The sequence below is a fragment of the Chelonoidis abingdonii genome, chromosome 2, assembly GCF_003597395.2.
Source record: "Chelonoidis abingdonii isolate Lonesome George chromosome 2, CheloAbing_2.0, whole genome shotgun sequence".
In the NCBI taxonomy this organism is placed as follows: domain Eukaryota; kingdom Metazoa; phylum Chordata; order Testudines; family Testudinidae; genus Chelonoidis; species Chelonoidis abingdonii.
The window spans coordinates 80,999,436-81,022,659 of NC_133770.1; the positions used below are offsets into that span (position 1 = coordinate 80,999,436).

The 23,224-nt window shown below is 41.7% G+C and overlaps 1 protein-coding gene across 3 annotated transcripts in view; it reads left to right on the forward strand.

Moving 5' to 3' along the window:
* ANO10 (anoctamin 10) overlaps positions 1–23,224 on the forward strand; it is a 284,686-nt gene that overhangs the window by 16,423 nt on the left and 245,039 nt on the right. For all 3 annotated transcript variants that reach the window (XM_032784131.2, XM_032784130.2, XM_032784132.2), the window contains exons 3-5: positions 15,390–15,587; positions 17,371–17,505; positions 20,805–20,924. In XM_032784131.2, the coding sequence (XP_032640022.1) occupies positions 15,390–15,587; positions 17,371–17,505; positions 20,805–20,924 (453 nt within the window). The remainder of the gene's footprint in view (positions 1–15,389; positions 15,588–17,370; positions 17,506–20,804; positions 20,925–23,224) is intronic.

Consider the following 23,224-nt stretch of genomic DNA (forward strand, 5'->3'; position numbering starts at 1 on the left):
AGCTGTTGTCCTCAGCGATCCCATTAGTTCGCACTTCGTGTTGAGAGACAGTGCCTGATGGCAGAAACATGCCACCGGGGTCGCTGGGTACAGCCTCACCCCTCCTTTGTTGAGGGAAGCCAGAAACCCTTTGGCGCGTTTTCTCGCCGAGTGCATTGAGCAAGCATATAGCACAGCATCATGGACCTGAGAATCACAAACGGTATCTGACCGTGTCAACACCGTGCTGTACTCTCGGGCTGACTATACTGAAGAACTGACGCAAAGGCAGAGGAGAGGAGAGGCAGCTGATTAGCTGAGCGGTCGATGGACCGATGACGAGATGGAGGCGATAGAAGGTCCATAACGTGGCCCAGCGTTTTGGACGCTACTGCTCATTAAGGGGCTCTACTACAGGTCCATTGGAACGCCGAATTTGGGCACCGGAAGACAGAGCACGACTGTGGACATGGATGTGTGCAGGTGAGGACGATGCGCAGGGGCTAGGAACTTGTCGCAGGCGCGTAAGATTTTCTTAGAACTTTGTGACATGCTTTCCCGCGCGAAACGCCGGTAATACAAAACTGAAGCAGCCCACGAGGGGAGAAGCGAGGAATAGCGCCGCTGGAAGGGCACGCCAGACAGCTGGGACGTCAGTCGGGAATCAGGGGAGTGGCAATCGTACGGGGGGGTGGCTGCAGTGATGCCGTTAGCCAAAGCAATCGTTAATGCTGGCGCTACGGAAAAGGTTGTGACTCCTGGGAAACGTGCAGGTGATAGTGGATGCTTTGCTGCATGGGTTTTTCCGAACTGTGGTGGGGCATAGTGGAACCATCCCTATTTTGGCCAGACACCAAGGGCAACCCAGTACGTGAACCGCAAGGGGTATTTTTCAATGGTGCTGCAAGCACGGTGACACAAGGGACGTTTCGACTGCACAAGTCCACGTGGGATGCCGAGGAAAGGTTTCGAGACGCGTCGCGTCTTCAGGAGTGTACCCTTTTAAAGCTGCAGCAAGGGGAATTAGTTCCTCAGCAGAAATAACGTGGGAATGTTCAAATGCTTCTATAGTATCCTGTGGGGACCAGCCTACCCTGAGTGCCATGGGCTCATGGAAGCCATACACTGGCAGCCTGGACAGTGGTCAGGAGCTGTTCAACTACAGGGAGCAAGTGCGGATGGTGGTAGAATTGTGCTTTGGCCGTTTTAAAGGTGCTGGCGATCATTACTTACGTCGTCAGACCTCGAGCCAAACATGTCCGCTTGCTATTGGCTGTTGCTGTGGCTCCAAAATCTTTGTGAGACTAAGGGGGGACTTTATGGCTGGGTGGGAGCTGAGCGCAAATCACTGGCGCTTGAAGTAACGAGCAGCCCAGAGACAGGCGTTAGAAGAGCCCCTGGAGGCGAGCGCGATCAGAGAAGCTTGGAAAACAGTTTTCAGAACGCCCAGGGTAGAGTGGTGATGTTTGCTTCCGACTTTGATGAAACCTCCGCACTTGAATGGATTATTCAGTGTAAGCACCCACCCTCCCCTTTGTCATTAACAGGTTGGCGAAGGGAAAAATTCTGTATCGTTAAAATGCATTTATTATTCATTAAAAGTAATATTTCTGTAAAAAACATGAGTTTTTCCTTGTATTCTAGAATTCCTGTAAGCACAACCCTCCCAATTCGATGTATTCTGTATACAAAGGAACTATAAAAAAAGGCGAGAATTAGGAAGGATGTCCATCGACTGCTGTCTTGGAGGAGGCGAAGGGAGAAGGATACTAAGCGAATTGTAGCGGTAATACAGCGCTTATTCTTGAATCGCGGGGTTGGTGGAGAGTAGCCGGGTGCGAAAGCCTTCACCGCGCGTTCTTACAATTGGGTGAGGGAGTATGGGACGTGGGCTTGCAGGGAGGTTATACGCGGGGCCTAGTGGCACTACATGCTACTGCTGCTCGTTCCTGAGAGAATGCTCCACATGCGTTTGGAGGAATTTCAGTGAGAACGAGCAATCCGCGTTTTCTCTCCAGACGCTGGTCTTTCCTGCCTAGCCTCTAGATGTTCACTGGCATCTTTCCTATACTTTTGGTACACATCCTTCCAATCATCTCTGTTTATCCCTCTCATTGCGGTTACGTAAAATAATTTACTGGTGCACATTTCATTCTCGCGTCTCTTCTTTCGCCGTATCACAAGCACACGCTCGTGATGGCATAGGACTTGAGAAATGTTGCAGCTGGGCATGGGGGGAAGGCAACCAGGTGATAGTAGTGGCAAATACCTTACAGAGGCATGATTAGTATCTTTCACATAGAACACTATCCATTCGAGCAGCATGTGATCTCTATACAAGGTCGCATTTTGTACGTTTAAATATTCATGTGTCTGTGTGACTGGTGTGCACACACCAGCGGCGTAGGCAAACGTGACGTCATCGCGGCGATGGTCAGGTGAGGCTTTAAAATTTTGAGCTTCTCCGCCGTGTCATGATAACAGTGAGCTATATATCTTTTCTCCCTGTGAAGAGGAGCTGCAAAGCCAAACCCCCTTATGCAATCACAAGGCATGCGCCTATTATATACGATCACGCAGTAGTGATCATCACTCACCCCGACGCGTTGCTGGAGCAGGGAGAATCCTGCTATCCAGACGCATGAGAAACTCGTCGCTATCCCTCATCCATCCCCCCGTTGGCCAGTCGAAAATCGCCATGGTTGCCCTGTTTACAAGTCCTGATGTTCTAAAGGTAACAATGGATGATATCTTCCTGACAAATAGGACGAGGAGGCAGATCGTTGTTCTGCAATGCCTTCAGTGCAATGCCTTCAATGCTGAGACAATGCTGCAAGAATAGGCGAGGCGGGAAAGATGACCTACTATGGGAACCGAGAAGGGCTGTCTTGGCAGAAATGTTCTCATATAGCATAGAGGGTTTTATGAGTTGTCCACGATCGATTCTGGACATTATTTGGAGGCATTTACTCCATCGCCAGACATGTTACGAAATTTTCCTGGACAGATGGTTGCGACTGCACAAAAGGCCTGGTTCATGCGATCACAAAACCGTCTTGTTTTAAATCCGTGTTTGTAGCAGAATTGAAAGGGACACTACCGGAGGTGCTTCATGGCTTACTGTCTGGTTCGTGCTTGGGAGGAGTCGGATCGTATTCTTGGGTTAAAAGGATCTGGCTGTTGGGTTACAGTGACTGCGGTGGCTATCCACACGGTATTTCATCCTACAAATTCGTCTCCCATCTTTCCCTCGGCTACATCTCAGAAAATGTATTACAAACCGCAAGTCTGAATCCAGGACAGGGGGCACTGGTATACGCTGAACCCAAATCTTGCATGTAGTTAGATCGAAGCGCATGTTTCGGCTCAGAAGCCTGACCTTCCGTTGCTTCTCTGGCTTTTCTGGTAAACCTTGTCCAAGTTCTTCAGTTTCACTCGAGCACGAAGGAGTCTCTGCGTGTGAACTTATAGCCATAGACTTTGAAATTCTTCAAACTTTTCATTGTCTTTGGAAGAGTGACTGTGAAGCACTGAGTCCTCACACAGATAGCGGCAGATCCAGAACCTCCTGTGTGGTGCAGCTGGCGCTCTTTCTTCGAATATAAGGAGACTGCATTGTGACGAGTGCAAATGGAGCTCTGTGTGGTCTCTGGTGTTGTGGCTCGACTCCTCACGGTGGACATCGGAAAGAATTTCAAAGTCGCGGGATACGGCTTTTCTGTTTACCTGGCCAGTATCACAGTTTAGTGTCTGATGCTAATCATGAGTGCCCTGTGAAATGGTTCTGAAACCTCAAATTGGGATGGCTCACTTGGGGCAGAGTCAATCGCTCACTTCTGGTTCTGAGAATTGAGTATGTCGCCTGACTGTCATAGGCCACGATGCCTGTCCCGCAGTGACCCCCGTTTATGTACAAATAAGTCTAATGGTTTTTATTCTGTACTTCTCACGCTGAATGACAGAAATGGGGGTGGCTGCACGGTAGGCTCATGAGGTGGGAGAAGAGTGAAGATGAGTGGGTTCTTGTCGGGCAGACCGTGTTTAATCAGCCATGGGTAGGGCTTAACACGAGGCTCTTCCTTCAGTAGAGTGCGGGTGGGTTTGGCTATTGTAAAAAGCGCACAGTCCGGCCTTATGACGAAAGATCCGTTGTTGTGCGTGTAGGTGCAAGGATTCGTCTGCTGCTTTGATTTCTTGTAGTGGACGATCTCTATTTTAGACACATAAGGGAGGGAAATTTGATCAGCCAGTGAGTAATCATAGTTTGCTATTGCGTTGCAGCCCGCGATTTTAGCAGGGGATCATGAAGCCCAGTGGGGGGACAGTTTAAAAGAGAAGGAGAATAAGTTTCATGTATACCCACAGTGCACCGCTCCTGAAATCGATGGTAGCCTTGGACCATGGACACAAGCAATCGATTTTGTGATCGCATTGTGGACGCGCAAAACCGATTTTATAACATCGGTTTCGTAATATCGGTTTAAACTACTTCGAAATAATCGTGCAGTGTAGACGTAGCCTCAGTTCCTTCTTTTCACCCTTGGCCTGAATTAGTTAGCTCCAAGGTGCATGCAGTTAAGCCTTCATTGAAAGAATTTGGTAAGAAGAGCCATGGTAAAGTGTTTAAAGGAAAATTTAAGCATCCTCCCAAGGAAAAGAGCGATACATCTCTTCATAAATACTCTTTAAAAAAAAAAAAGGTCAAAATTGCCTTTCTCCTCCAAGTCAAGCAAGACTCCACATCCTGGTACGGGTACAGATGTTGCATTGAAGGAGCAAGGTACTGGCTCGATGTCAAATGGCTCTGTAATTGTGCTTGGCGCTGAGTCTTTTGGTATTGAGCTCCCCTTGGCACCCTCCCAGTGTACACTGATTGGCTCCTCATCATTGGCACTGACTGTTTCTGCAGTATAGGGCAGGTTGGTACAGAGCACAACATTGATGGTGTCAAGTATGTCCCATGGTTATAATGCTCTCCAACCTTCAGTGCTGATTTGATACACGGATTTGAGGGTTTCTAATGAACCTGAATGCCCCTTATTATCTGGAGGCTTAAATTTGCCTCTGGTACTAGAATCAATGCCTCCCTTAGCACTGTTTTCCTTTCTGGTACTGACTGTAAGACAGGATCAGCCTCATACCACTCATATCCCTGCTGATCCTTCTCTGGAGTCTGATGTATCATATCCATCACTTGACTCTCAGCATAGCAAGAGTGACTCACCCACATACTCTCCTAGAGCTCATTCCACAACTTTAAGCTCTGGTAGAGGGTCTAGGTTGTTCTGTCATTTAGAGAGAGAGTTCCCATATGGCCCAGGAGCCTTCTTTCCACTCATACAATGTCCCTCAGGAGCCATACTGGGGTTCCTGTACAAGCACTCTTCCCAGGTACCCTTCCAGACAGTAAAGGGGAGAGACATCAATCTGGTCATATGAATCTCCTGAGCAGATCTAACAAGAGGAAGAGGCCTCAGAAGAGCAAGATCAACCTTGTTGAGAAAGTTCAGTTTTCATAGTCCTCTGTGACATTATCTGATTAAAGTATGACCATATAGATCATTGTTGCAACCTCTGCTATATATTTGCAATAAATCTTGTACAAAATGTGACATGTAGTTTTGTACTTGAAGTTATGAATATTGGCTCTATACTTGTATTTCAAATGTTTGCCTCTGGGGTAACGCCTGCAAAGTAGTTAGCCAGCACATCTTGGAGAGACTGTTCAAATTAAGTGGCTCATCAAGAAACACTTGGCTTGACAATGGACCATGGGAGACGCCCATCTACTCGGAATGTCCTGCAAACAGTGCTGTTTGAGGTAATGGCTTCTACTATGTCTAAACCTTCATGCATGGACATGTGACTTGCCCAAGTGACTCCAAACACTATCTTGTCACCTGTAATTTTCCACTAGCTGTTCTGAGGTTTTTGTTTAAAACAATAGGTTTCCCTCCACATGGCAGAAAATATAAAAGGCCCTGGAAACCTCTCCATTTTGCCTCTCTCCTGCTCCAGCTTCTTTACTGCTCAAGTCTCTGTACTATGAACTTCTACTAATAGGAGCATTCTAACCAATGGACTGAGGACCTTCCAATGATTTGGAAACAGCCAGAGTCTTGTCTTAAGCCACCAGTTTATTCCATCACTGCTACAAGCCTGAACTAAGAACTTTGTAATTACTGTATGTATTTGATTCCTTTAACCTATTTTAACTCTCACCTTTCTCTCTTTTTTTTTATGAATAAACTTTTAGATTTTAGATACTAAAGGACTGGCAACAGTGTGATTTTTGGGGTAATATCTAAGTTGTATATTGACCTGGGTGTGTGGTTGGTCCTTTGGGATCAGAAGAACCTTTTATTTGATGAGATTGGTTTTAAGGAACCACTCATCTCTAAGTCTGGTGTTTTTGGTGGTAATACAAGGACTGGAATGCGTAAGGAAACTTCTACGACTTTTTGTTAGCCAGTGTGGTGAAACAGAAGTTTACTTTTGTGGCTGATTTGGTATGTCCTATGGGGGATTAGCCACCAGTCTTGGGGTGTATCTGCCCTATTTCTCCGCAGTTCATCCTGAATTAGGCATCCTCATTTGTGACCCATAGAGGCACGGTTATATCCCTTCTCCTCTTCTCCTGATGAGGCAGTGACACCGGCTTCACTTTCATTACCTGATGACTTTAAAAACTTTCAAGGGCTATAGGAAAAAGTAGCAGCTTCACTTCAGATTCCTTTAGAGGAGATTCAAGAGACTCAAATTATTGGATGTCCTTCACAACACTATGCTGGGAAGGATTGCTGTTCCTATTAATGAGGCTCTTTTGGACAAAAACTGCTGTTGTTCGGACTTCAAAAAAGACTGAAACAAAGTATGTTTCTGTTAAAGGAGCCAGGTACTTTCTCCCTGTACCTTGTAGTAGCTGCAGTTAATGAGGGGTGTTAGTGGTATTGTTTGTTCAACCCCCTATGATGATTCAAAATGTTTAGGCCTATTCAGATGGAAAAATGGTTCTGCAAGTTTGCAGTTCTGTATATCTAATAACTAAGTTCATATGGCAAATGATGACTATCTCAATTATAATAAATTAATGGATTTTATTGACAAGTTGTTGCAGGAGCATAGGAAACAATTTTAATTACTAACAACGTAAAGATAATTAATGGCAAGATCCTTATTACAAGCATCATTAGACCCGGCAGATACAGCTTCATACTCTGTGGCAACTTCCACTGAAACGGGTTTTGTCCTGACTCCAGTCCTTGGGCATTCCAAGAGAAGTCCAGGCCAAAGTGGGGGACCTTCCATATGATCTTATAATCTTTTCAGTGAGAGAATGGAAGAGTCTCTCCACACTTTTAAAGACTTCTAGGCCACTTGATATTCTCTAAGTATTTACAGCTCTGCAATGAAAAAAATACGCAGTGAGCCTCAATCTTACCCAAGACAGAGGTTAACTGCACCCTCTTTTTATCACCATCTGCTTGCACTGTATCCTAGTAAATGTCAAAAGACGCAAAAGAGAAGACCACCTGATGCTTCTACTTTCTCATCACAGCGGTCACCAGCAAGCATCCCTTTTGATGGGATTTTCAAGAGCTACAGAATGACCGTCCCTCCAGATTTTACTCCCCCGTTCTTCCCTGATTTTCTTCATATATCTTCTTTCCCATTTTCAGAGAGCTTGGAATGCTATTTCATCAGACAAATGGGCATTAGCAATTATTACAACTGACTATGTGATTTAGTTTCACACTGTATCCATCCCCACCCACCTTCCTTGTCCCTTTTCAAGGATCTCTTTCGTGAGAAGGTTCTCATCCACAACATGGATACTCTCCTTCAACTGGGCACAATAGTACCTCTTCCTCCTCAATATGGAGAGAGAGGTTTTTATCCCCAATATATTTCTTCATATCCAAGAAAAAAAGGAGATGGGAAGCTGATCCTGGATTTCAGAATACTCAACACTTTCATTAGCCATTTGAGATTCAGGATGGTTACCCTAGCCTTTACTATATTGTTGCTATATCTGGGAGGTACGTTTGTTGTTCTTGACCTCAAAGATGTTTATTTCCACATTGACATTCGTCCTACACATAAGAGATTCCTGTGATTAGTGATAAGCCCAAATCGCTATCAATAAGGATTCTTCCCTTTGGTCTGTCAGTGGTACCAAGGATATTTATGACGTTAGCAATGATAGCGATATGCCTATGACAACAAATTATAGTGGTCTATCTATATCTGGTCCACTGGCTAGTCAAAGGAGTGTCCTCACAAGATGTTCAAAATTCCATGACAATGGTTCAACTCTTTCAGATGCTTGATCATAGGTTAAATTAAGAAAAGTTTGATAGTAATACAGTATACAGAGTTTTATTGGAGAAAAACTGAATTCCTGGACAGCCAAAGTGCACTTACCTCAAGACATGTTCCAGGCTATGTCTAGTCTGATAAGTCAGCGTAAAGTGAGCTGTTGAATAATAGTAAGATCTTGTCTCTGTCTACTGGGTCACATGGCCTCTTGCACTTTTGTGATGCAGCATGCCAAACTACATCTCCACTGTATGCAAGTTGGATTGAAGACGGCATACACCCTGATCGTACAAAGTCTGGATGTACTTGTGGAAGTTCCACAGAACATCCTATGCATCCTTGGTTGGTGGAAAGATGGCTTTCCCTCTTCCAGTAGGAACAATAGTGATAGGTGCATCCTTATTGATTTGAGAAGTTCATCTGGGTGGTCATTTAGCTTAGGGAAAATGAATTCCAGAAGAATCTTTTAGAGTGGTAGCCGTGATAGTCTGTATCAGCAAAAAGAACGAGGAGTACTTGTGGCACCTTAGAGACTAACAAATTTATTTGGGCATAAGCTTTCGTGGGCTAAAACCCACTTTATTGGATACATGCAGTAGAAAATACAGTACGAAAATGTATATACACAGAGAACATGAAAAAATGGGTGTTGCCATACCAACTCTAACGAGACTAATCAATTAAGGTGGTCTGTTATCAACAGAAGAAAAAAAACTTTTGTAGTGATAATCAGGATGGCTCATTTCAAACAGTTGACAAGAAGGTGTGAGTAACGATAGGGGGAAAATTAGCATGGGGAAATAGTTTTTACTTTGTGTAATGACCCATCCACTCCCAGTCTTTATTCAAGCCTAATTTAATGGTGTCCAGTTTGCAAATTAATTCCAGTTCTGCAGTTTCTCGTTGGAGTCTGTTTCTGAAGTTTTTTTTGATTGGAGAATTGCGACTTTTGGGTCTGTAATTGAGTGACCAGGAGTTGAAGTGTCTCAGACTGGTTTTTAACTGTTATAATTCTCGACGTCTGATTTGTTTGTTCCGGCTTAGGGTTCTTTTTTTTTTTTGTGTAGAGACTGTGCCGGTTTGGCCAATGTACATTGGTAAGAGGCATTGCTGGCACATATGCATGTATCCACATTGGAGATGTGCAGGGTGAATGAGCCTCTGATGAGTGGCTCATGTGATTAAGTCGGATGATTGGTGTGCCCTTGAATAGATATGTAGACAGAGTTGTAATGGACTTTGTTTCAAGAATAGGTTCTGGGTTGTATTTTGTTGTGTGGTACTGGTGGTATTTGCTTCAGTTGGGGGGCTGTCTGTAAGCGAGGAGTGACCTGTCTCCCAAGATCTGTGAGAGTGAGGATCGTCCTTCAGGATAGGTTGTAGTTCCTTGATGATGCGCTGCAGAGGTTTTAGTTGGGGGTTGAAGGTGACGGCTAGTGGCGTTCCATTACTTTCTTTGTTGGGCCTGTCCTGGAGTAAGTGACTTCGGGGTATTCTTCTGGCTCTGTCAGTTTGTTTCTTCAATTCAGCAGGTGGTTATTGTAATTGTAAGAATGCTTGATAGAGATCTTATAGGTGTTTGTCTGAGGGGTTGGAGCCAATGCGGTTGTATCTTAGAGCTTGGCTGTAGACAATGGATCGTGTCGTGTGGTCTGGATGAAAGCTGGATGTAGGTAAGTATAGCGGTCACTAGGTTTCTGGTATAGGGTTGTGTTTATGTGACCATCACTTATTTGCACTGTAGTGTCCAGGAAGTGGATCTCTTGTGTGGATTGGTCCAGGCTGAGGTTGATGGTGGGATGGAAATTGTTGAAATCATGAAGATGTCATCAATGTAGCGCAAGTAGAGTAGGGATGTTAGGGGACGAGAGCCGAGGAAGCGTTGTTCTAAGTCAGCCATAAAAATGTTGGCATACTGTGGAGTCATGTGGGTACCCATAGCAGTGCCGCTGACTTGAAGGTATACATTGTCCCCAAATGTGAAATAGTTGTGGGTGAGGACAAAGTCACAAAGTTCAGCCACTAAGTTTGCTGTGACATTATCAGGGATACTGTTCCTGATGGCTTGTAGTCCATTTTTGTGTGGAATGTTCTACATCCATAGTGACCAGGATGGTGTTTTCTGGAAGATCACCAATGGATTGTAGTTTTCCTCAGGAAGTCAGTGGTGTCTAAAAGATAGTTAGGAGTGCTGGTAGCGTAGAGCTTGAGGAGAGATTCTACATAGCCAGACAGTCCCGCTGTCAGGGTGCCAGTGCCTGAGATGATGGGGCATTCAGAATTTCCAGGCTTATGGATCTTTCATAGCAGATAGAATACCCCTGATTGGGGTTTTTGTGGTGTGTCTGTGCGGATTTGTTCCGGTGTTTTTTCAGGGAGTTTCTTGAGCAAATGGTGTGGTTTCTTTTGGTAACCCTCAGTGGGATCAGAGGGTAATGGCCTGGAGCTGAGAGCCATGTAAAGTGCATTTCTTGCTGATAATTCATGAGTTTGTTCAGATTATGTCAAGAGAACACAACTGCAGTTTTTTACATAAACAAGCAGGGTGGAGTGAGATCATTCCTTGTGTTGTGCAGAGTACTGGAACTGGTGCAAACTATATTGCAGCAGTCTGTTAGCTGTTATCCAGAACACGTAAGCAGGCAATCTCAGCATGCATTCTTCCATAAATGGGAAATCCACAAATTGGAGATTTGGTTCATTTTCCACCAGAAGGGCCAGCCAGCAGAGGCATGTTTAGAATAGATAAGAACAAGAGATGTTGTATATTTTGTACCAGAGGAGGTCAAAGCCCAGGTTCCCTGGCAGATGCATTCCTAATCCCGTATTCACATATGCCTGTCTTCCAATTCCATTACTTCTGAGGGTGTTAAGGAAAATCAGACAAGACAAGGCAAAGATTATAAACTTTTGTGTGGCTGAGGCAGTACTGTTCCCCACAGCTTTTTCATTTGTCCATTTGCCCTCCAATCTGATTTAGGGTGACCAGATCATCACACTAAAATATTGGGACACATTGGGGTGCCATCAGCCCCGCCTACAGTCCACCTCTGCTCCTCCCAGGCTCCACTCCCACTCTGTCCCAGGTCCTGCCCCCTCCCTATTCCCCCCCCATTGCACCCTTCCTCATCCCCCAGCCTGCTTCTGGCTTGCTGCATCCCTCTACAGTCTCCCACCCACTGGTCGCCTGCCACTCGCCTCTTCACCCCCCCCCGCCCACCACTTACCCCTACGGTGCCGACTTTCCCTCTGCCAGGTGAGTGCTCACCCACCCCTGCCTCTTTCCGCCCTTGCCCCACCCCAAGTCCCCGCCCCTGCCTTGCCTCTTCTCCACCTCCTCCCCTGAGTGCACCAGGTCCCTGCTCATCCCTCCTGGAAAGCGCTGAGTGCCGGCAAACAGCTGTTAGATGGCAGGAAGCGCTGGGTGGGGGGGGCGGATGCAGTGCCCTGCGAGGGGAGGAGGCGGCGAGGAGTGGGGCAGCTTGGCTGCAATTTTTCCCCAACCCAGGAGCACTTACAGAGTCGGGGCCTCCCTCCTGCTCACCTCCTTACCTGAATATCGGGACAAGTGGCATCCCGATGGTACATTGATTGGGACAAAGGGTTAAATATCTGGACATCCTATCTGATTGCTTCTCATGCTGGATCTTGTGTCTCAGAATGAGGGAATGACCCATCATTCTGATCTGCCCTCCCGCCATTTAACTGCTTGGTTTTTGGATTGATGTCAGAGCTAGAAAAATCATATTCTTGAGAGGTACAAACCATCTTGAGCAGCAGTGGAAAAGATTCTGCAAGAAAAGTGTACTGTGCAAAGTAAAACAGATTTGCCAATATTAACTGGCACCTCCAGAGTCTCAGATACCTGACATTGTAGACTATATCTTTCAGCAGAAGACCTCAGGTCTTTCACTCAGCTCTCTGAGGTACACCTAGCAGCTATTAGTGCCTTCCCCCTCACCTTGGATAGCTGTCCAGTATTTTTCTACCCTTCCTCATCTAGGTTCCTGAGAGGTTTAATGAAAATATTTCCACCCATAGTAGAACCTGCCCTAATATTGGACCTTATTGTTATTTTGATGGGTCTGTATGAATCCTTGGCTTCATGTTTTTTTCTATATCTGTCTGTGAAAACCTTTTTTGTAGCAATAACATCTGTGAGAAGAGGTGGGAGAGTTAGGGGGTCTCATGGTTGATTTTTTTCCTCCGCCCCCAGTCCCACAGTCTTTTTACTGGGACAGAGTTTCTCTTAGTACACAAAATAATGTCCAAATTCCACCTGAATTGGATTATACATTTTACTGAAATTTTATCCAACCCCTGCTCCCCCTTCATTTTGATAAAGTCAAGTTACGTACTTTAGATTGACGCTAACCTACTTCTGGAGAATGAAATAATTCTCTGGGTCTCCAAAATTATTCATTTTGTATGGTGAAAGAATGAAAGGAGTTCAGATATCCACACAGAATCAGCAAAGTGGATTTTGCATTACTCTGTGCTATGAATTAGCTAAATTAGTTCCTCCAACCAATATTAATGCTCATTCAACAAGGGCTCAAATGACTGCGGTGACCTCTCTGAAAAGTGTTGTCTGTAAGGCTGCCACATGGAGTTCAATACATGCCTTTACAAGACACTATGTTTTGATGTAGGCATCTTCATCAGACATCACTTTTGTGGAGTAGTTGTTCATTTGTCTTAAACAGGACTCCAAGCAGCCCTCACTATAGTTAGATGCCAGCACGCGAATCACTTAGTGTGGCATACGCACAGAGACGAGCACTCAAAAGAAGACAAGAAAGTTACTTGTCTATACAGTAACTGAAGTTCATTGAGATGTGTTGACCTGGTGTATATTCCATGGCCTGCTTTCCTTACTCTCTGTGATCTGCAGTAGAGAAGGAACTGGAGTGGTGGTTGGGCCTGTACTGCCCTTTAGACCTTCGGTAAAGGGTACAAGGATAGTTAGGGCACATGGCTGGACCAAACAGACACTACTAGCAAATAATCTCTGATTTGGGCCCATGTGCACCTGCAAGTGGAATACACACAAGGATAACATGTCTTGAAAAACTCCAGTGATTGTATTTCCCTTTTTTTAAGAAAGCCCATGCCAACGTGAAACTTTTAAATTAAAAATAAATGTACCTTTGGAGAGGGATCACTTCCTCCTTTTTTTTGTGATAACCCTACAGGTCAGGTGGACCCCCTACCTTTCATGAGTTCTTGAAGTTTTTATGATGTGTCCATCATATTGGTTTATTAACATATCGCATAGGTTGGAGACATGGCTGACCAAAGAATCCCCCAAACACTTGATATTAGACTGCAAAACTTCACTGTAGGGCTAAGAGAGATAAGATGGTTGTTGGTAGCATAGTGGATCATTGAAGGGAGAGGTTAGGGAACAGTAAGAATCTGAAGAAGAATGAGACATGAAGGAAGAAAGTATTAGAATGTTAGGTAAGGTTTGCAACTTGATTATCTAATACAAGTAACCAAGTACCAAGATAATACTCTGACAGTAAACCAATATTTTGATGTAACAATTCCTTGTAGTCAAAATTAATAGTGTAGATAGCATGTCACTTTAAAAATTGAGGATGCAAATATTATTCCCAGAATTCAACATTTAAGTCTGTTGCTCTTACTTTCCCTGTATTAGGAAAACTGGTGTAGTTTATTATAAACACATATAGGGTAGGCAACAGAATCATTAGGATTTCAGAAATGAATGGAAATTTTAGTAAACTTCTTAAAATTAGGACAGTTCTTTCCCTGAAACATTTTCTAAGTGATGGATAAAAGTGGTGTATTTTGCAAATAAAAATTAGTGAAGTAATGTCGGACTAAGTAATTTGCATTTAGCATCATTTTTATAACGATTATTAAAGCGAGATTTGAGCTAAAGCTTTTGGATAATGCTCTAATTATTTCAATATCTTTTTTAGAACATTAACTTTTGAACTTTAAAACAGATTTATCAGTAGCATAGTAATAGCTCTGTCATAAAGTTATGAGTTGAAAGAATTTGTATTCACAAGATTTTAGATACGATATGAAATATCTATCTTCTGTATTGCTAGGAAAGGTGACACGAACATTTGACTTTCACAAGCTACCTTTTGACCCATGACCCACTGTGATTATTTGCTCTGCTATACATAAATATAACTTTAAACCATTTTTATGCAATTGGATTTATATTAAATGTATATGATAACGGGGAAAAATGTTGGAAACAGGGACTTTATTTTGCTTTTGACACAGGTAGAAAATCAATTGATCATTAAGACTTAAGTTGATGTTGGATTGTGGCCACAGACTAGTTTCTAGGCCTGTCACATGTAGGTAGATCATTATGTCAAAAGGCCTGATCCTGCAAGCCTTACTGTTATGAGGAGCCTGCTAAAGTCAGTGAAACTATTTGCATAAATAAGGATTACTTATGTTGTAAGTATGCGTTTTATAGGAGTAGACTGAAACGTGCTAACTGTCCTCCATGTGCCAGGCTGTCAGTTGCAATGTTTATTCTCTTGCTAGTCTCACTTGATCAGGTGTTTACAGAAATTAAATTAAATGAGGGCCCAGTCCTGCAAAGTGGTTAACACCTCTTAGGAGTTGCTATGGCTCTTTAGCCTCCACTGACTATAATGAGAATTGTATGTAGTAGTGTTCTAGCTATGTGAGCTGGATTTTTTTACCTGGGTAAAAAAGCAAAATAAGGTCCCTGTTTCCAACCCCTTTCCCTTGTACGATATAAATTTAGTAGAAATCCAGTTGCATAAAAATGGTTTAAAGTTATATGTATGTATAGCAGAGCAAATAGTCACAGTGGGCTATGGGTGAAAAGTAGCTTGGAAAAGTCAAATGTGCATGCCACCTTTTTCTAGCTTGAAACCTTCTCTCTCTCACCAACAGAAGTTAGTGCAATGAAAGATACTGCCTCATCCACCTTGTTTCTATAATGAGAACTGTGGGTTCTCAGCACTTCACAGAATTGGGTCTTATTGGGTGATAAGTATTACAATCATAATGTTTAATTATGTGCCTTTTATATGTTCCTTACTTTATGTTGCCTTTCTTTAAAGGTGCCCAGCTGTTGGTTAAACCTTTGGTAAAAGAAGATGGAGGAAAAACAGATGGAAATCAAAATGTATATCTTGTTGGAGCCTCTCACATAAGGCTGCTGCTGGGAGCTGAAACTGTGGGATTGGTAAAAGAATGTAATGATAACTCAATGAGAACCTTTACATATAGCAGTAGAAACACCTTCAAAGATTTTGCAGGTAAAGTGCCTTAGGCATTTTAGAACTATTCCTGAATCATTTAAAAAGATGTGGTCAAAGATTGTAAGTGCATAAGTACACAGTTTATCTAGTCAAATATTTTATTGTCTTTCTGTTTCTTGGAATAGTAAAAGCTAACAGAAGTAGCTAGAATAAGCCATTGTCTACATAATCCTTTGGACCTTTGAATTGTGGAATTAATCTGTATTTCCTATCTCTGGATGAATCACATCTTGTAATGTGCCTGTGCTTTTACTTCATGCCTTTTTGCCTGATGTATCTCTATGTTCATTTATTGATGTGAAAGTTTATAATTAAGTTAACAAGAACCTTAAATTTGTTAGTAATATGTACATGATTAACACTGTCTAAAGTATTAGTTAATATTATTGCCTCCTTTTCTGATTAAAAAAGTCATGGAAAGCAAAATTTTGGGGTTAACTACATCTCAGTTAGCTGGAAAAAATGGAACTATTTTGATCCATTATGTTTGTACATCAAGCAATTGGTCACTAGCTTGGGAATGATAGATTTCATGTTTGTATTTTTTAGTTTGGGAGTTAATCAGGGAAAGGCCCATTCTTTCCTTTGTGTTTGAACACTGTGGGCACTACCAAGAATAATAACGCATTGTTATAAGGATACCATATGTAATGATTCTTTCTTAGGGGGTCTTAGCTCCATAGTGCGAGATTGGCAGAATGCCTGCTTTCCAAGGAAGTACCAGAGTTCCATCGTAAATTAGCCTATTGTCTTATCAACATTTTTCACCTGTCCGTTTCAGTGAGGCCCTTCTCTGTATTTTCTGTGTCAAAAGGCTCTTGGGGTTCTGTTTGTCATAACTGAAGCCCTTAAACGTTGATTAAATTGTTTGCATGTTTTGATGCCAGTTTGCTGGACAGTTCTGTTACCAAGATGACCATGTCCAAATAGTTGTTACAGTGTATTTCTTTTTATGGTCTGGCTGTCCTGAAATTGGAAGACGATGCCATAGTCTAGACTATGGAGCTGGGAATTGTAGAGCACTTTGAAGTGTTGTGCTTCAGTTACCCTGTGTAGACTATGCTAGCATGAATTAAAAGGTACCTACTTTGCATTAACATAAATTAGAAATGCAGTTGGATGGTATCTTCAGAGAAGGGAAAGTTATTTGTAATTCTACTTCTCTGAAGATATAGTACCAACAGGATTCCCACTAAACCCCCTTAGAGTTTGAGATTTATTTTTTAAGGTTTCTCATTACTTTGGTCATGATTTAGTTATTTTAAATTGGTTCACCATTCTGTTACATTCACCTGCTGTGCAATAGAAGGTAGTATTTATATCCAGCAGGACTGGTGTGAAATAGTTGTTAGGGGGCCTTTTTTGTGTGCCAACATACAACTGCTGCCCTCAGAAGTCAAAATTCTGTAAGAGCTGAGAAGTCCTGCCTGATCTTTTGTTATGGTGTTAAAACCTGGGAGTGAGACATTGTCAGAATTATATCTTCAGAGAAGCATAATTGCAAGTGGGTAATATTCTCCCTTTTAACGTTCTCAAGTCATATAGATAGATTAAATATGCAGTAGCTGAAATGTGTTTCTTATCATTGAAGGCTTTTAGGAGGCAGGAGTTTTCTCTCACAAATGTGTTATTGAATAATATTGGTGTACAGCATTTCTTTTCTGAACTTGTTAGTCATTAGTGCCTGTTTTGTCCCTAGTGTTCTAAGCAATTATCTCCATTAGATTTTTTTGGTATGCTAAGGAAAGGGTATTATGAACCATTTTTTTTTCTTATTTAGAGGACAGTCACAATTTCCTTACAATGGCAGAGAGTCAGTACATTATCAAGCACGAACTTGAAAATTTGAGAGCCAAAGATGAAAGAATGATTCCTGGGTACCCACAGGCAAAGCTGTATCCAGGAAAATCAATTAGTAAGTGATTTAGTTTATGGTATCCTTCATTGATTGCTTTGGCTAATATTTGAAACATATTGCTCATCGTGAATATGTAAGATAAAGGGGATGTTCACAACTTCCTGTAGCCATGAGTAATCCTTCAAAAGTTAAAAGGACTCCAGTACTACTCCACTGTATCTTTTTTTATTTTTCTTCATCTTTAAGAATTGGAGTAGTGTAAAGAAATGAAGGGTGGTGTTTTTTTGTTTTTTTTTAATAAACTTCAACTAGTGGTCTTCTGAAAAGATAAATGGATGGATAAATGCTGGATGATAGTTGGGAAGCAAATTTTTAATTATTCACATTTCTAATCAATTTAGTGATTAGATTCTTTAATCTTTTTAGTTTAATATGCAAACCTTATTACCAAAAATTTGAGTATTACAATAAATAGAATTTAAAAGCATATTGAAGATATATATGTAGTGAGACGAATTCTTGCCTTTTGAGGATCTGCATGCAGAAATGTTAAATTTTCCCAAATATCTGCAAAGCATAATGGATTTGTAACAGGGTGGCATCCACCTCTTGCAAGTGCCACCTTCTGGTCAGGTATGTCTGCAGTCTTTCAGATTATGGTGAACCCTGTCAGTGATTTCTCAGGTGGTTTTTGGCTGAGTCATACACATTGTATGTGAAACAGAACATCCTCCTTCTGAGATGTACAGTCTTTAACTTATCCTGGCTCTAGTATGGGGCTGGACCCCCAGGGCATCCTCCCTGGAAACACTGTCTCCTTATGGCCCTCCCTTGGCTTGGTCCTTACTTAGTCCCAGCAGCCAGCCAGGAGCTCCTTTTTGTGTCCCCCAGTCCCTGCTGGCAACTATCTTGGACTCAGTCCCGGCAGCCAACCAGGAGCACCTTTCCTTCTCAGGTTCTCAATCACACTGAGCTGTCCGTGGTCCTGCTGCTCTTTCAGCCAGCTAGGAATGCAGTCCTCTCTCATCCAGCTTCAGGCAGCAACTGACTACTACTCTGTTCTGTAGCTCCTTTTATATCGCCCTGCTGGGCCCTGATTGGCTGCTCTCTGCAGACTCTCTCATTGGCTGCTTCTCCGCAACCAGTCTAGGCCGCTTGGAGGGCTTCTCATTGCAACAGAGAATCACCCTACCTATGAGTAAAGACAGAATACTCTTTCAGTATAACAGAGAGTCAGAAAAGGTACTCTGTATCCTTTCACTGAGGAGATGTCTTGGAAAGCAGGGATGATCTCAGGAAAAATTGGATCCTGGTTCCTATGTAGCCAGCCATCTCTGCCGCGTACTGAACTTTGGGGGGAAACCTACTTTATTAAGTAGAAACTTAACTAGTAATAAGTGTAGACCCATGTTCAAGTTTTATGATTTTGTTTTGTATTATAACGTTTGTTTCCACCACCCTTTCTAGTTAGGTTTATTTAAGAAAGAATGGAGAGCTATGTTTGTTTTATTATAAGTGCTCACAAGTGCTGTGCAATTTTACAGGAGCAGTGATTTAAGGTAAAACTGCTTATTGGGGTACACTGGTCCTTTGGGGGCAGAGGATCTGAGATTTCTCTGAGTAGCCAGTGTCGGGTAGGATATCACAGGGGAACAATTCAAAGAGATTCAGGGATGGGGGGTGCATCTATTGTTAACCTGCAAGGCAAAGATAGGGCTGCCATAGCCCAGAGGAGAGTGCTTGAGTGACTGAAAGGCTGCTAGTATTGGGAAGCTAACACCCAGCCACTATGGCATGTTTCAGTCTTGTGTGCCACAAGAACCATCACAAAGCACACTAGTGGGAAACTTAGCAGGTGCAGCTTGAATAGCATCTATTTACATTAATTAATTTACTCACCATTTACGAAAAAATACTCATGCTCTATGTGTAAAAGATGACAACTTGTAACTTTGTTTTTGTTAGCAAATTACAAACAATGTGAACTATATTAATTATCCAGGGAATAGATGTTATATGTTGTTGCTTTGGAAGGATTGTGTGCTAAAGCATCTTATTTGCTGTGGTTCACTTTTGATAATGATGTGTTTGGTTTGTTTCCTTATGAAAGTATCAGAAAAAGTAATAGTATCAGACCACTAGTACCACATTACTGAGAAAGGAAGTTTGGTTTCATCTGTAACTCTTTAAATCATCTTTGGTAGATCATTTTTCCTCTGACTTGGGAGCTCTTCTATTTTATGGGGTAAGGGAGCAATAAGAGCGTACTATTTTTAGGAAAGCTGGAACTAGCCCATTGGCACATAAGTTGTTTGCTAAAGAAATGTACCATATCTTTTAATATCTGTGGATCATTAGAGTTTGTTTTTATATTTCAATGTTAATGTCTACAGAATAGAAAGATTTGTGTCTTTTAATAGCTCAAGAAATGTGTATAGAAAGTTTAGTTGCAAATATCAGAGGTGAGTCTGAGGGTATGTCTACACCACAGTGACACAGCTGTGATGCTGTAGTGCTATAGTTTAGACGCTTCCTCCATTGATAGAATGAGTTTTTCCATCAATGTAGGTAATCAACCTCTCAGAGAGGCAGTAGCTAGGTCGATGGAAGAGTTATTTGCCTTTAAATCCATTTTCACAGTCTCATTCTAAAATTCCAACCCCCTGAGCACCTTATATTGATGTGCACATAGCATAAATAGTACTTGCTTTCTGTCATCAAAATTGAATACAAATTTATGATATCATAATATGAGATTTTTTCTATAATGAAGAGAGCATTTGTATTTGGCTACTTTGCAATTTAAGAGGAAATTTCCCACAAGCAATGGAATAATAGTTAACCCCCCCAACTATTTCTTTTAGTTTGTTTTGATAGTCTTAATTTTTAAAAAATATTAATAATTTTTGGTGCTCATGAAAATAACAATAAGTTCATCAGCTAGAACCAGGCACAATGGCAGGTGCTGTTAAAGCTTCCCCACAAGGGTGTATGACTGCATTTCAGTTCTGACCTGCTACACCACCTGCTGTTGAAGCCATAGAAACTGCCAACCTGTGGAGTAGTTTGTATGATGAGATGGACTATCAAGTTTCTCTTAGAGATAACATTTAAGTCCGGGTCTTTGTCGGGACGTTAACCAATTATGCACCTTCTATATTATATAATGTTATATTAATATATAAGAACTTTTAAATGCACACATTATGTTTATTATAAGGATTTAAGTAGCAAATTAGTTGTTTTTTCAAACTTTTTTAGGCTTACTAGTTATAATGTAACCCAATGCAAGCATGGTAACTGTACTATGACCTTACAGGAGCCATGTAAGCATAGCTTTCCCTATTTTCTTTCAGTGAGAAGATTGATGACCAGTGGTATCCTACTTCAGATTTTCCCACTTCATGATACAGAAGAATTGAAGAAGCTCCGGTACACCTGGTATGGCCAGGTTAAAATTAGTTATCAACCTTTGGGTATGTTAGCACTTATTTCACTGAAAAAAATAAAATGTCTTGAAATCAGAAGTGGCTCCAGTGGTGGTGAGCTTTTGAGAAGCTAGTTGTCCTTTTCTAATCAAGAGAGCTGTCTCTGAGTACAGACTTCCGATCCTGCTGACTCACTTTATCTAAACTATTTCCCTGAAACTTTTGGATAATTGGTGTTGCATGGCAGCAGGTTAAGGGAAGTTATGAAAGTGTGATTTTCTTTGGGTTAATGAACTTCCAAGTCCATTAGCCAAGACTTTGGAGATTGAACCCACTGGTAACACAAGGTCTTCTGGTTTGTATCCCTCTTTAACACCCTCCCACCCACCTCGGGGGAAAAAAACTTGGAAAATTAAATGTAGGAAAGAATATATTTAATGCAGTGTTAAAGTTACACAGTTAAAACACTCAAAAGTCAGGAAATGCCGTAATTAATTATAGCTCAGTTTGAGCAATAACAGTTCAACCATCTTTGAGTATGAGGAGAATGTTGGGGGAAAAACATTTTCTTCATCATAAAAAGTAATTCTTACAAGTGTATTTTTAACAGCTCTAGTGCCAGTGTAGCTGAGGAGAGAAAGTTAAAATCGGTTCTGGTGAAAACTGTTTTTGATTGCTGTTCTATTCTGATTTTTTAATCATGCCCATCACAGTGGTATATGAGCACCCAGTTATGAGGGTTTGAAAATTGTACTTCAGGCATTACTTAGCATTCCTTACCAATCTTTTAAGTGATGGATGCATAATACTATTTATACATACATGGAAACATAACTACATATTGTACTGAGAAGGAAAAAAATGCTCTTTCAGTTGGATACTATAGTTATAAGGTGTGAATTGTATGAGACAAAGCTTTGTCATGGACTTTGTTTTTCTGGCATACACAGAATACTACAAAATAGAAGATGCTACATTTATATCTAAGATTGTAGAAAAAATGTTTGATATTTGAGAAATTATATGCTAATATAATAAAAGATTAAATTGTAATGTATACATGCAAATACATGGGGTCATGGAAGATTGGATATCCATTCTTTAAATTCAGCATTTTTATTGTACTTTTGAGTAGTTAACTGTGTGTAAGCTTAACAAGGTCCCTCAGGAACTGAAGAAACTTAAATGATAGAAATTCCCATGATTGCTTCAGAACATTTAATCTCTCAACTAAAATAAAAAAAATCCACATAGTTAGAACAAGTCTTTGCCCAAGCTAAAGAACATCTTTTGGGCTGGGTGGTTCTCAGTGATCTTTCCACGTTAAGCTCAGTCTTTCATAGCTGCAGCAGGCCTCTGCCTAGGCTAAGCTTTTTCAGTCTTTTTCAGGGCTGGAGCAAATCTTTCCAGCTGGGCAGGCTTCTAGGATAACCTCAGTCCAAGGCTAACAGGCTGTTGCAAAGCTGAGGCAAGCTTTATAGATTCCAAGTCTTGCTCCCCACTAAACTCCAGCAAACTCCCCCACCACACACACACATTAGACTCTGGTCAGCAATCACTCTGTCAAAATGTCATTTCATAAAGACAATATTTTAATACATGTAAGCAGAGGCTCTGCTAAAAGTCTGCATTAGCCGTAATTTTGGCATTTCTTTTGAATGCCTAACTCTTCAATCTTAATTTTGTAATAACACAGTGTTTTGCAATCAGTAATGCTTTAATTGATGATAGCATTTTGTTTCTACTAGATATTTAATGCTATAGTTGTAGATGCTGAGATAAGCTGTAGTTACGGTTTTCCTACTATTTTTTTTTTTCAAATGTACTTTTGGTAGTTTTGGAGGTGTGATAAGAATTACAGAGAAGTAATGATACTGGTTTTCTCTGTTTAGGAAACTGAAATTTGGGCCATTGTCTTAATCTGAAACTTCATTTCATATTACATTGAGATCTATGTTGGGAATTATTTAACATAATCAAATAAGGGCTTGTCTACACTACCACTCAGGGTCGATCTAAGATATGCAACTTCAGCTGCGTGAGTTGCGTAGCTGAAGTGGACATACTTAGATCTACTTACTGCGGTGTCTTCACTGGGGTAAGTCGACAGCTGATGCTCTCCCGTCGACTCTGCTTGCGCTTCTCATTCTGGTGGAGTACTAGAGTCAACGGGAAAGTGCTCAACGGTCGATTTATCGCACCTATACTCGATGCAATAAATCGACCCCTACTGGATTGATCACTGCCCACCAATCACGCGGGTAGTGTAGACAAACCCTCTGATGGTTTGGTGAAATGGATAAGTTGTTTACTTAGTGGTCATATCTGAAAGTAAATCTTGTCTTCAG